This window comes from Otolemur garnettii, unplaced genomic scaffold (genome assembly GCF_000181295.1).
Source record: "Otolemur garnettii isolate 467f Iridium unplaced genomic scaffold, OtoGar3 scaffold00217, whole genome shotgun sequence".
In the NCBI taxonomy this organism is placed as follows: Eukaryota; Metazoa; Chordata; class Mammalia; order Primates; family Galagidae; genus Otolemur; species Otolemur garnettii.
In genome coordinates this window covers 2,023,060-2,036,527 of record NW_003852612.1, presented here as the reverse complement: position 1 = coordinate 2,036,527, position 13,468 = coordinate 2,023,060, and the positions used below count along the sequence as shown (strand labels likewise).

Here is a 13,468-nt window from a genome sequence, read left to right as displayed (position 1 = left end):
AACTCCTGGGCTCAAGTGATTCTCCTGCCTCTGTCTCCCAAGTAGCTGGGACCACAGGTACCCGCCACAAGGCCCAGCTATTTTTTGGTTGCAGCCATTATTGTCATTTGGCCAGCCCAGGCTGGATTTGAACCCTCCAGCTCAGGTGTATGAGGCTGGTACCTTAGCTGCTTGAGCCATAGACACCAAGCCATCTTACTATTTTTTTTAATGTAGGTATTTATTACTATTAAATTCCATATTAGTATTGCTTTCTACTCTGTCCCAAAGGTTTTGATATGTTATATTTTGATTTTTGCTTCAAATATATTTTTGTTTACTCCTTAATTTTTTCTTTGACCCAGTGGTCATTCAGGAGCATGTTGTTTAATTTCCATGTATTTGTATAGTTCCAAAGTTCTTCTTGTTATTGATTTCTAGTTTTCTTTCACTGTGGTCTGAGAAGATATTAGATGTGATTTTGATTTCTAAAAATTTTCTAAGACTTGTTTTGTATCTTAATGTATGGACTGTCCTGGAGAATGTTTCATGTGTTAATGAGAATGCTGTGTATTCTGGTAGATGTTGGATGGAATGTTCTGTAAATTTCTGTTAGGTCCATTCTGGTTAATGTGCAGTTCAAATTCAATGTTTCTTTGTTAATTTCTGTCTAGATGATTTGTCTAATGATGAGAGTAGGGATGTTGAAGTCCCCAACTATCATTGTATTGGAGTCTATCTCTCCCTTTAGATCTAATAATATTTGCTTTGCATTCTTGGGTCCAGGAGGGCTGATTCTTTGATCTCCAAGTAGCTTGCTTGGGTGCTCGCAGTGGCAGTGGTGGACTGGGCATGTGGGAGAGTCTTCAGGCTGCCACACAGCAGGTATGGTGTGGGTGATGGGAGTAGTAGTGGCAAGACCCTCACACTTCCACATGATTTGCACTGATGTTGGCAGTGGTTGCCCCAGATCCACAGGTGGCACATGTGGGTAAGTGCCAGGATGGGTGGGCCCATCCTCAGACTCTTGCCATGATTGCCAGGTGCTAGTGGTAGTGGATAGGACAAGGTATTCCCTGAGCCCTTGGATGGCATACTTGGGTACTGAGGTGAGTAGTGCAGCCAGGATGAGTAGTCCTGTCCTTCAGGCCCCCCAGTGGTGATATGGGTACTGATTATGGTACATAAACATGGGGCATTCTCCAGGTCCCTGGCAGAGTGCTCTGATGGGGGGTGCCAGCTGCCGTACTGCAGACTTGTTGCTGGGGAGGGTGGAGTTGCTTTCAGAGGCAGCAGCGATAGACAAGTGACTGAGGTACACTTGCTTTGGCTGTTGGCAAAAGAACCTGTCCTCCAGGTGCTTGTAAATGGACTGTAGTCCCACCGCTGGAGGCAGCAGGGTCACTGCCAATGGCTCATGCTTTATTTAGCCCTGGTGGCAACAATGGCTGAGGGTGGGGGATGTCAGTGGCTCCGGGGATGTGGAGATGCAGGTGCTATTGGTCCCCAGGGCAGGAAGCATTCTGGTGGTGCTAGGCTCTCAAAATGGCACCTGACTGTAGCTGCTTAGGAGTTTGTAGATGTATAGGACCCAGTTTGTGCTCCATCTCTGGAGCAATGGTACTGTGTGTTCTTCAGTCAGATTCCTGTGTTGGTTTCAGGGCCCATGAAAGTCACGGGGCTTTCCCATGGCGAGGATTGCAGGAGTCCATGGTGGAGATGTGAACTATTGTGGCCTCTCACCTACCTTTTCTGTACACTGGGAAACCCAGCAGGCTGCCCTTCCCCACTCTCCTCCTTGCTTTGGTCGTTTGCTGTCACTTCTCTATTGAATTCCAGTATTCTCTTCTACTCAAAGTATGATTATTTATTTGGTATTTTGGTTCTTTGTGGAGGAGGCAAGCACTAACTTGCCCCACAAGCTAGTTCTGACGCTGTGGATTTCTTGAAGCCCCACAATGAGTTTTTTAAAAAATAGAATTATGAATGACTGTTAGATTTTACTCAATACATTTTAATGATTGGAAAGAGCCTGTTATTTTTATGTTGTTAATGAGTAAGTGACAGGTAGCTATTTTCTAATAGTAAACTCTTTTGCATTCTTGGATGAACCAAACTTGGTCATAGGGGTCTTATTTTTTTTATATATTATTAGAATTTGTTTGTTTATATTTTGTGTAAGATTTTTGCATATATATGCATGAATGGTATAGACCTGTAGTTTTTTTGAAAAATTGTATGTCCTAGTCTAGTTTACGTATTGAAGTCAAACTAGCCTCAAAAGAAGTATAAAAAAAAGAACATTCGCCCTTATTTATTTTGGATATGATTGAAATGATCACTTCCTTGAAAGAAAAGTTTGGTAGAACTTGTCTGTAAAACTTTATGTTCCTACTCCTTTTATTTTCTCTGAGGGAAGATTTTAAACTACTGCTTCAGTTTATTTGAGATTTATAAGACTACCCAGAAATTTTATTTCTTTCTGCATCAGTTTGATAAATTGCATTTCTCTAAGAATTTTTTCCATTTGTATTTATATTTTTAAATTTATTGGCATAAAGTGGCTAATGTATTCTCGTTTTAATGTCTGCTTGATTGAAGTTATGTCAACTTTTTTTCATAATAATATTTATTTCTGACTTCTGTTCTCCTTTCTTTCCTCTTCCCTTTCCATTTCCCTTCTTTCTTGACTGGTTTTACCACCCTTGTCTATTTTGTTAGTCTTCTGAAATGACCAGCTTTTGCTGTTTTTTTTTTTTTTTTTCAGAGTCTTACTCTGTTGCTCTGGATAGAGTGTTGTGGCATCAGCCCAGCTCATGGTAACCTCAAACTTCTGAGTTCAAGCAATCCTCCTGACCCAACCTCCTGAGTAGCTGGGACTACCAGCTATTTCCATTTCTAGCAGAGACAGGGTGTACCAGACCCTGCTCTCAAACTGGTCTCAAACTCCTGAGCTCAAGCAATTCCCACCCCTGTCTTGCCTCCCAGAGGGCTAGGATTACAGATATGAGCCACTTGCCCCTGACTTTGCTTTGTTTAGCTTCTATATTGTTTTTTGTTTTCTCTTTTATTGGTAGCTGTTTTTATCATTATTATCTCCTTCTTTCTACTTTCTTTGAGTTTACTGTTTGGTTCTTTTTCTTACTTTTTAATTTATACTTAGCTCATCAATTTTCAGTGTTTCTTCTTCTCTGATACTATGTAGACTTATTGAAAGCTATAAAATATAAAAGCTATAAAATATATAAAAAAATAAAAACTCACCACTTTTGCTATATCTCAGAAGTTTTGATATATCTTTATCATTCTGCTCAAAGTATTTAAATTTCCATTATAATCTATTTTTTGACTCATGAGATTTAGACTCATGTGTTTCTTCAATTCTGGAATATTTGTAGCCACTTTCTCTTTGAATAGCACTTTCTCCCAACTCTCTCTTATCTCTCTGCCAAACTCCTACATGTATGTTGGAACGCCTCAGACATGGGTCACTACAAAAGTTTTGAGACAGACTGTCCATTATGTCACTTCCAAGAAACACAGTCGATGGCAAAGTTCAGCTTGCTTGGCTTATCAGTGTTGCCAAGAGGGCTTCATTTGTTTCTGTCCACCCGGATTTTATGTTTCTTAATTTTTGAGTATCTCAAAACTTTTGTCATGACTCAAATATAGTCTTCCCTATATTTCTTTGATAATTCCTTTAATAATATTAGACATATTATTAACATAAAATAGGTAGAGATAAATTTCTAAGTAAAAATGTTTGGGGGGGAATTATATACAAGAAGTTAGATTGCACTCTAAGATATATACATAGACGAGGTGACTTCTCGTATGCCCAGAGAACAAAGGAAAAAGATTTTGTTGGGGAAAGAAGAGGTTATACCAGTTGCTGTGAGAGCAAGTTCTTTGGCCCTGACAGTATCTAACAAGAGCAGGTGAGCTTTGGCGAGTGTCAGTGGTTGTTGGGTAGGAGACATGGTCTTGGGGCTTTAGGCTGGGCTTGAGAGACAGTGTGCCAGGCAAGTGTTCTCATATAAGGCGCTGGCTGTCCTTGTGCTGTGAGTGCTCCTTGTGGTGCTGGGTATTCTTGTTCTTATGTGACATATGTAGTAAGCTGCAATTTGGAAAGATTTTTCGTCATAGTTCCTGTCATTAAACGAATTTTGTGTGAGAGCTGCCCGTTGGTGTCCTTCTTCACTCCATGTTGCCAGGGTTTGGCACGAGAGACTCTATTTTGAATCTCCTAACTCTCATGGTCCTATTTGATAATTTCTCTCTGATCTAGCTATGTGATACTAATTCTCCTGTTTGCTTTACTTGGCGCTTTCCCTCAGTGTGAGTCATTTCTTGTGTTGTTTGTATTTTCTGACTGTCAACTCCCCTTTAAGGAAGCATTCTCCCCCTCTGGGTGTTTGATGTGTCCAGGGTGGAAAGTGGGTTTGTATTTGATTCTGCTGAGATCCTTTGTGGTCTTACTGACACAGACCAATTTGGCTTTTAAAAATTATTGGCTTGGAGGTCCTGCTTGTGTAAGTTGTATAAGTTCAGACTCTCCCCCACACATGGTATTAAATTTCTGGTTTTAATTTGTGATAGATGTATTTCCCCCTCTCTACAGCCCTAAGTGGATGGCAGCTTTCCTCAGTCCTCTCCTGGGCTGAAGAGAAAAAATTTTCTAGTCCTCGTCATGTGGCTGTGACACCTTTGGAAGGTCCTGGTTTTGTGCAGGAAGTTGTGCCTCCCCCTCCTTGCATGGGCTGTTATGCCTTCTCAACTTGCATGGACAGTAAAGGCAGCTGGGGCCACTAGCTCCTGTGCCTGGTTGGATATACCTTTGCACATCTGTTGTGTTTTGGACATCCGTCTTTTTTTTTTCTGGAATGTGAGGATTTGTTCTCTTTCTTTTGAATTTGACTATATATTTAAGACAATTTCCCCTTTGTGTGTATGTTTTTGTAGGGAGAGGGGCCCTTCTGAATCATCTCAGCCTGCCATTTTGCTGCTCCTTAATATAAGAAATAGAGACCAACGACAGATTCTGAGGTCCACTGGCATATAAGGGACAGAAATAAGAGAAAAAAATCCCTGAAGAAGTTGGAAGAAGCAAATGGCAAGAGAAGAACAAGGAGAAAGCTGGTCCTTGGGAACCAAGAGAGAACAGAGCTTTTAGAAATGTCCTTTTATGTGCTATGAGGCCAGCTTTTCCCAGGGATGGCACGTTGTTTAGCCTGCAGACTCAAGAAACTTCTTTGAAAGGAAAACTTAGAGAAACACTAAAGTAAGAGATCAGCTAAATTTTCTCTCTCTCCCCACCTTTCTCCTCTCCTTTCCAAAGAAAATTGCTTTAAAAATTGGAAAAATTGCTAAAAAACTTGGAAACTCCTAGTTCCTCTTGAAAACATAGGAGGGACTCTTTCTACCTTTGGCCCCAACATCAACCTCACCAAGAGCTTTGGTGACCACAAAGCGGGGTGGCATTACTTGTGTTGGTGGTGGCTTGCCTATTTATGCCCCTCTCTCGTGGTGTCTGTCTTTTCATATCTGGTTATTTGGGGGGCCACCTGTAATATATGTGATACATAAGAGCAAACCTCATTGCTTTGAGCCTGTTCTTCCTTTTCCCCTCCACTTTTTCTGGGACGTTCTTAGCCATTATCTCTTTGAGTGGTGCCTTTCCCACATCCCAGTCTTGCGAATCATACACTTTAAGGGTCTTTCTAGGCTCTAGTTGAAAAGCATTTGGGTTTCCATTTGGAGGAACCTCAGTTCTGACGCTGTAGATTTTTGTGGCTTTGCAGGGCATCTTGTAGCTTGGAGTATGTCTGTGAGCTGAGCCGTACAAAGGAGCCTATGTGTACCTGTGTCTGGGAGCCTGCAACTAGAATGCTAGGTTTCCACCACTTCCTAAATTTTCAAATAATGACCATGTCATACCATCTCTCCACAATCTTAGAAGTGAGTAGTGCTGATGTCAACATTCCCATTGAAAACCAAGGACTAGAGAGGTGGAGTGGCTTCCCCAAAGTCTCCAGCAAGCTAGAAATAGAGCTGGGTTTGTTGTCCAGGCCTCCTACCTTTGAGCCTGGTGCTCTCCCCTCCATTCGATACTGCCTAGGCATGTTTGTACAGGCTTAAGAGGAGATGCCCATCTCTATTCCTAGATTTCTGCCAACCTGATCACAAATGTCCCATGACACTTCCCTGCTCCTTACCCTGCCCGTGGGGGGATACCATACACTGAGGGAGACTTAGTTCTCTCCTCTCTTTTGTCTGTATGTAGGCCTCTGTATGTCTTAGACATCGGCTGCTCTTGCTCGCAGACTCTAGACAAAGACAAATGAATTGTTGACCCAGCTCAGAGAATTTACAATTTACATTTTATAGTATTTCTGGGTAGAAACAATGGCTAACATCAACTTTCTTGGCATTACTTTTTATTGAATACAGACTTATAGTCTTTAAATAATTTATATAATGCTTTCATTACATAGGTCTTTAATCATACATATATTTATTCAAAGCACAAAACTATAAATTAAAATTGAAAGGCTATACACAAATACATATTGCCATAAATCTAGAACTATTTTATAAAAATAGAACTCAAATATTAACTTTATATATTTTAGCAACTTAGCAGTATTGTAAGGTGGCCACATACATTTTTATTAAGCATCACTGTTCCAAATGACTGTCTCATTTTCCATCTCTTTGGGGACACCTGGAGCTGACTCCTTTTCCCAGGGTCCCCACAGAGAAGCCTATGGCCATGGCTCAGTGTTGCCTTTGCATAAAGTCTCAGGGCACCTATCTCTTTTTGGAAGGGGAAGACCAGCTTCCAACCCCTCCTTAAGAGAGAGGAGATGTTGCTTACTGCCAAGCATCTGCCATTCATGCTTCTTGACACCCTGACAGTGCATGGCTTAATATCTGAGTGTACACACAGTCGGTTACCTTTCCCTATGCTTGGAGAATAACAGGTATGAATTTGGGTCTGTCACATCAGTGTAAATAGTTTAAAAGAAAATCACCCCAACAATGCCCAATAGGGTAATGTCCTCTGGAAGGGGGGCACTGCTGCCCACCTGCACATGCAAGGTCCTTTACAATCTCTCTGACCCTCATAACCTTGCGAGGTGGGGACATTCTTGTTTCTATTTGACAATGGAGGGAATTGTATTCCTGGGCATTTAAGTCATTTGGACAAGGTTAACAGAGCTGTTTGACTCCCAAAGCCAGAGTTCTCTGCTTGCCCAGAAATCCAGAGGAACACCTGGATCTGCACTGTGGTTGTTTGGGAAGAACAGAAAAGTGGCTTTGGGAAGGGGTGAGCTGCCTGTCCCCAGACACCCTTGGGATCCCTGGGCTGCAGCTTCCCAAGGGAAGCAGGAAGGAGGCTGTGGGAGGGAAGGAGCGTGAACCTATAGACCAATGACTTGACTTTGTTTGTTGGAAGCCCGTGCCAACATTGCCCACATTGTCCAGGAATCCTCCATCTAAAACCAGAGCTCAAGGAATTCACTGCTTGAGACTGCTTGTGTTTTTGTAAAGCTGAGCAAAGGTCAGCTCCTTGCATACCACCCCCCACCAACCAGCTCACCCTCACAGCGTGAAGAGCCTTCAATAGTGCCCCCAAAGAAGGGATACTTGCAGGGCTCCTGGGCCAGAGTGGAGTGCTTAGAATGGCTGCTATCTGCTTTTTGTGTTCCCTTCTCCTGCCCCTGCTACCACAGGCTGCAAGATGCTCTCAACTCCCACCCTGCTGAGCTGTCCGTCCTGCCCAGACAGGCTTGCTGCCAGCCAGCTGTCCCCCTGATCCCCAGGCCAGTGGAAAGCCCTGCTGTGGGGCCTTCTATTTGGGGTTTACTCATATCTCTGGCTAGCATCCCTTAACTCAAGGAGCTCAGCTGTCTAATGGAGTCCTGCTTGGGCCACTGAGATTGTTTTCTGAAATTAATCTCAGGGTGGTTTTCTTCAGAAAACAAAACAAAGCAAACAACACTAGAAAAACCAAAACAACCCTTCCTCCACCTATTGGGGCACCTTCAGTAGGGAGGACAATGGGAAAGATGCAGAAAAATGCAAATAGTGGGAGCCCCGGGAACTGGCCAGTCCTCCCACAGCCACCTGTTCTAGGTGACCAACCTGCTCCAGGCTGTGTGGTTTACTCACCTTCCCTAATGCCGCCTGGGAAGTAGAGAGTGACAGCAATTCCAGGATATTTGCAAATAAATTTTCTCCCCTTTCAAAATTGTTGGACACAGATTTCTGAACTCAAGAAGGCTGCCCCTGGGAGCAAAGGAAGAAACAAGTTTGGGGCCAACCCATTTTAAGTAACATGGGCTGTGCCTGGTGTGTGTCAGGGAGTGGGTGCTGGCAGGACTGTGTGGCTCAGTGGATCAAAATGCTTTGAATCTGAAAGCAAAGCCTCGTGCTCCCCACAGAAGGAGAGGTGATGGCCTGGAGCTAGCCTCTTCCTTCATGATTCATTAGGTACACTGCATGTCAGGGTGACTCATTAATCCATTGGGCAGAAACATCACCTGGACACGCCAGGTCTTGCTAAGGAAGTGAACATGAACAGTAAGCTTCTGAGATTCTCAGAGGTAGGTCCTCAGCACGGCTTTCCCACCTCACCCAGGCCACCTCTGAGCCAGGCTGGTGTCACCCCCAGTGCACCTCCTATGCATAGCAGGGGACTCTTTCCTCTCCAATCTCCAGCCTCCACACGGTCTTTGGGTTGGGCCCTGAGGTCGGGGAGCTGCAGAAAGCTGGGATGAGGGGCAGGCCTGGGGAACTGGCAAGATGTAGGGGTGCAGAAGCTGGGCTTGGGAGAAGAGCCCTAGCAGCAAGAGTCAAGGTCAGTGCCCCTGGCTGGGCCTCACGGCTTTTTCCTTCGTTGCCAGCGGCTTGCCCTGAGCAGGCTGTGGCAGACTGCAGAGGTCTCGCATGTCTACGAGGCTCTCTTGCACAGCTTTTGCAAACTTGGTGGAAGAGGTTTCTTTGCAGCTGTGAAAACTGGAGATGCAGAAGAGGATGGTCTCTGGCTGGGGGTTGTAGCAGGCACCATACCCATTGGGGACCACAGGACCGTAGCAACAAAACATCTCCATGGTTGTGGGGACCTGGACGGAGGAGAGGACAGGTCAGGAACTGCTTGCTTCAACACGCACCCCATGAGCCTGTTACAGCGGGGAGTTCCAACACCCAGGCCTTCACTGTGGCTTTGCTTCCCTGTTTTTCACCAGGGGGGTTGACTGAATTAACCAAATTGACCAATTGCTTCAGCATGGATGGCCACAGCCAGAATCATAATAACAAACTCTTCCAACTGCAGGTATCGGAGGGAGGAGGGTCACAAGTTCACTCCCAGGTGTGCAATCCGCTTTACTTGTGAAGTTAGAAGCTCCCAGAATGACCATGTGCTGGGTCTCAGGCTGAGTCTCCCCTTCACCTGGGGGTAGTTTGAGGCATGGAGGCAATCAGAGTAATTTACTAAATGGCACCCCTGGTGGCACCCAACACTTAGATGCATCCCAGAGGGAGTAATTTATGAACTGAAGGAAATCTGGCCCATCCTCTCTGTTGATTTTCCCCAGATCCTTAATTACTGTCAGTATCACCTGGATGCTCTGATTTGCTCCCCACAGCCTGGCCATGCACAATTACCCAGCATTGTGCGTTTCAAAGATTGCCGTCAACTGGAGTTTTAGTTATGTGCCTAATATGTTTTGAATTCAGAATGCTGAGATTTTGTAATTTGAATCTTTGGTCAGGAAAGTGTGTTTCTAAAGGTATTTGAGATATAAATACTACCTTCCGGTTGGAAAACTACAACAACAAAACCTCTATACCCCAAATTAATTTTATTAGCTTGTCCTAGGGGAAAAATAGAAAGGATTCTTGTGCAGGTGCAGAGCCTGATTTGTTTTAAACCCACAGGTTTCTGGTGCTATGTACTCAGGCCTTCGGAAGTGACACGGGCCATTTTAATGGGATAGAACAAACCATTAGTTTTACTAATAGAGTCATTGCATTGTCAGATAAATTTGCCGTGCAAATAGCCGAAGGCCATAAAGCCATTCCAAAGCACTTTTTGCCCATGGATGGTTTCCTGAAGAATTTATGTTGTTGTGTTCTGTCCTCGTTTATTCATGTCTGCACGCTCACTGCCGTAATGACAAAATCAAATTACTGAGTGGGCTTTTATCCTCACACACGGCTTTATCAGCCCCTTTTATTGCCTGTGTCCGGCCGTTCACAGATGAGGTAGAGTTTTAATAAATTGACAACGGTGGGGTATTTCCTCCCCTAAGCTCTCTTCTCTCTGGTGGATTTTGCTCTGTCTTTGTGACTGCGGTCCTCCAATGGAATGAGTAGTAATAGTTAGGAGACATTAGGCTGGTAGCTAAGCTCCTGCTGCTGGCCACTTGGCCCTTTATAACACCTGTGACCTATTTGGAGAGTCGGTCCATGCCAGGCCCTGGGCTGGGCTTTTTCCCTTCCGCATCTGGTTTAGCCAAGATGCCACTCCCACCTGCTGGGCATCACAGCCCATGGTCCCCATGGTGGAACACCACCTCTCAGGTGACAGATTGAAAGCCAGAATGGGTGTGTTCCCATGCTGTCTCCACTTGGGCTAAGGTGGAGTCTGTGATTACTCCCACTTAGAAGATGGGAGATCACCTTCCAATGGGCATTTAGATCATTTTGGTGAAGCTTGTGAGAAGCAGAGGCTCTAGCCACGAGCTCTTTAGAAAGGTCAGTGGTCGGGCTCCTCCTGGGTGATGACCACGCACGGGCTGTACCTGGCTGGTGGAGAGGACAAACCGGTTGCTCATCAGGTACGTTTCATCTGTGAACATCTCAGGCAGCTCCTTGCACAGGTCCCGGGCCAGCTCCCGCAGTGCCAGCAGGTGGTTGTCGATGGCCATCCCTGTTATGGCCTGGGTAGTTGGGGACAAAAAATAGGAGATGAGATGTGGGCTCCCCCACATCTCCTATTCCCCTCCTCCCTAGTCCACAAGACTAGTGGTGACTCCAGTGGCCACAGCTCGAGCTTTCCCAGTGCCTGCCATGGTCAATATGTGTGAGGGGCCACTCCGGTTTTCTCAGGACTGACCACTCTGTCTCTGCCTTTTGGACTCTTGTGTATTTTCACATGCATAGAATAAGGCCAGAGCAGGTTGGGTTCTCACTGGAGACGTCTGAGTTAAAGGCCGGTGAGTCTGAGTGCCTCCTGCATACCCACACCATAGCCATACTGTGCGGTAAGTAAGAATGGGGCTGGCATGGCCATCCTTGTTACAGCCTGCTCAGGGAAGGGTCAGGCTCTGGGCAGGGGCTGAGTGCTGAGCCCAACATTCCAAGCATCAGAAAAGACATCCCAGGCTGTTCTGGGCAGATTCTCACCAACCAACACTTTATCTTCCAGCAGGAGCCTAAGAAACAAGGGATAGAGAGCGTCATGCCTGTTCATCAATCTTGGCCGCTATTCTGTGGGCTCAGGATCAAGTTGATTAAACTGGATTCATAATTTGAGAACTGACTTAAAACTGGAGCTAGACATCTTAGCAGAGGCTCAGCTGATGGTTTCAAGGGGAAAGAGCTAGTTGGATGATGAAGGGTCTTTTTCTTGTGATCATAAAATATTTAAATTCTTATCAAAGAATAAGTCCAAGGATTATACAAGTATTCTAGCAGTGAAGGCTCCAGAATTTCAGTGTAGGAGGGACTTACGGGGGTTGGTGTGTCTGGGAGTGGGGCCAAGGTCCCCATGCTACATCTCCCTCATGCACATCTGGGCATGTAATATGCACACTGATTTTTTTGGACTATGTATTTATTTGGAGCAATCTTGGGGGCTGATGGGACTCCGGGGCCCACCCCTGATCTATAGCAATAATTTTTAGGTGAACACCAGGGTAATTGGGAGTAACTCTTGGTGTTTCACAGTTACATAAGACGGCCATGTCGCTGTTAAAGCCCCACACTGGAGTAAACTGCCTATCACAATGCACTTGGCTTTGGTTTACAAGGCACGTCTCGGGATTTGACAGCTGTTCTCATTCAGTTGAGAATAAATGCATAAAGTTAACTCAGAGGCCGCTGTCTCTCTGAACGCACCTAATTACAGGCTGGAAATATCTAGATGTGCCCTTTTAGGATAGAGGAGAAGAACCGTGAGTCCATGTATGAAGTAGACCACTCTGTTAATTTCTCTGCTTACTTCTATTTGATCCCTGATTTGTGTAGGTCCATGGAAGCAGCTGCTCTGTACAGCGGTCAGCTCATCCCTGTCTTCACCATCTCTGAACTAACTGTAGCAAGAGGGCTTGCTTTAACAGATCACTTGGCTTAGAGCTATAGGAGTAATGAGTAAATTGACTCAGCCTTCAGTCGTTCTATATTCATTTAGGGAATCTCGGTTGAGTTCCTATTATAGGCCTGATGCTGCCAGGTCTCTGGTTTCTGCCACAGCAGAGAACAAGGCATCATAGGCTCAGTTCTCAGTGGAGCTTATGGTGTAGTTGGGGGCAGATTCTCATCAACCAAGCAGATAAACATATGATCATTAACAGAGGTAAGTGCTAAGAAGGAAAAGTGTAAAGCTAGGGGGGTCCACAGGGCATCTGGACCACCCTGCCTGCCCCTCCTTCAGAATTTCCTTTCTCCAGGACCACGACCAGATATACTTGCTAGTTATCCGGAGGTTTTCTTTGTTCTTTTCCCTTTCCCTGACCCCACAGTCAACCAGGCACCAGATTCTTCTGAGCAAGTTCGTATTTCTTCTCTCCCTTCCTCATCTCTCTGATTCAGTTGTTCCCAAGTTAAAACCATTAGTACAACAGAACCCCATAGTAATGCCTTGGAGGATATTTTCCCATAAATTTTCATATATTTAAATTTGCTGTGAAAGTTATGTATTTATATGGTTTACAAATCCAAATAAGCCAAAGGCTTGGGTCCCTTTGCCAAGCACTGATTCCTACTCCACAGAGGCAAGAGACAACTACTTGTAGCGCTTTTTCGCTGTTTCTTTTTGGCATTTACTTTCATTGTTCCAAACACCCGCTTAGACTGTCATTCCTGCATTTCTTAGTTTCACCTGTAACCTTCTTGTCACGGAAGGTGAGACTTTACCTCTTTATGCCCTTGCTGCCCCCAAACGCATCTACTCTCCCATCCTCCCAATAGAATTCTGGTTTAACTTTTTCCTGTTTGATCAATATGCCGTATAATTACATACAGAGGTCCATAAACATGCTTATAATTAAGCCAGTGTTCATAGCTGGATCATGTAGTGTACTAGGATTAGATTTCCGTTCTTATTGAATTTTTTGCTTTCCCTAGAATTAACAAACTTTAAATTATGCAATCATGTCTTTTCCACTTGCTTAGCTCCCTGTGTAATCTATTTCTATTTAATTCCTGACTGGTCAGCCAGAATTTCATTCCTCCTCTTACTTTTTACTCCTGTAAGAAC

General features: G+C 44.6%; 1 protein-coding gene across 1 annotated transcript in view; it reads right to left on the bottom strand.

The window, feature by feature from the left end:
- Window positions 1–8,843: 8,843 nt before the first annotated feature.
- CHAT (choline O-acetyltransferase) overlaps window positions 8,844–13,468 on the bottom strand; it is a 56,305-nt gene continuing 51,680 nt past the window's right edge. Inside the window, exons 14-15 of the mRNA XM_003801661.2 lie at window positions 10,791–10,928; window positions 8,844–9,107 (exon numbers count right to left, since the gene is read on the bottom strand). Of these exons, the coding sequence (XP_003801709.1) occupies window positions 8,844–9,107; window positions 10,791–10,928 (402 nt within the window). The remainder of the gene's footprint in view (window positions 9,108–10,790; window positions 10,929–13,468) is intronic.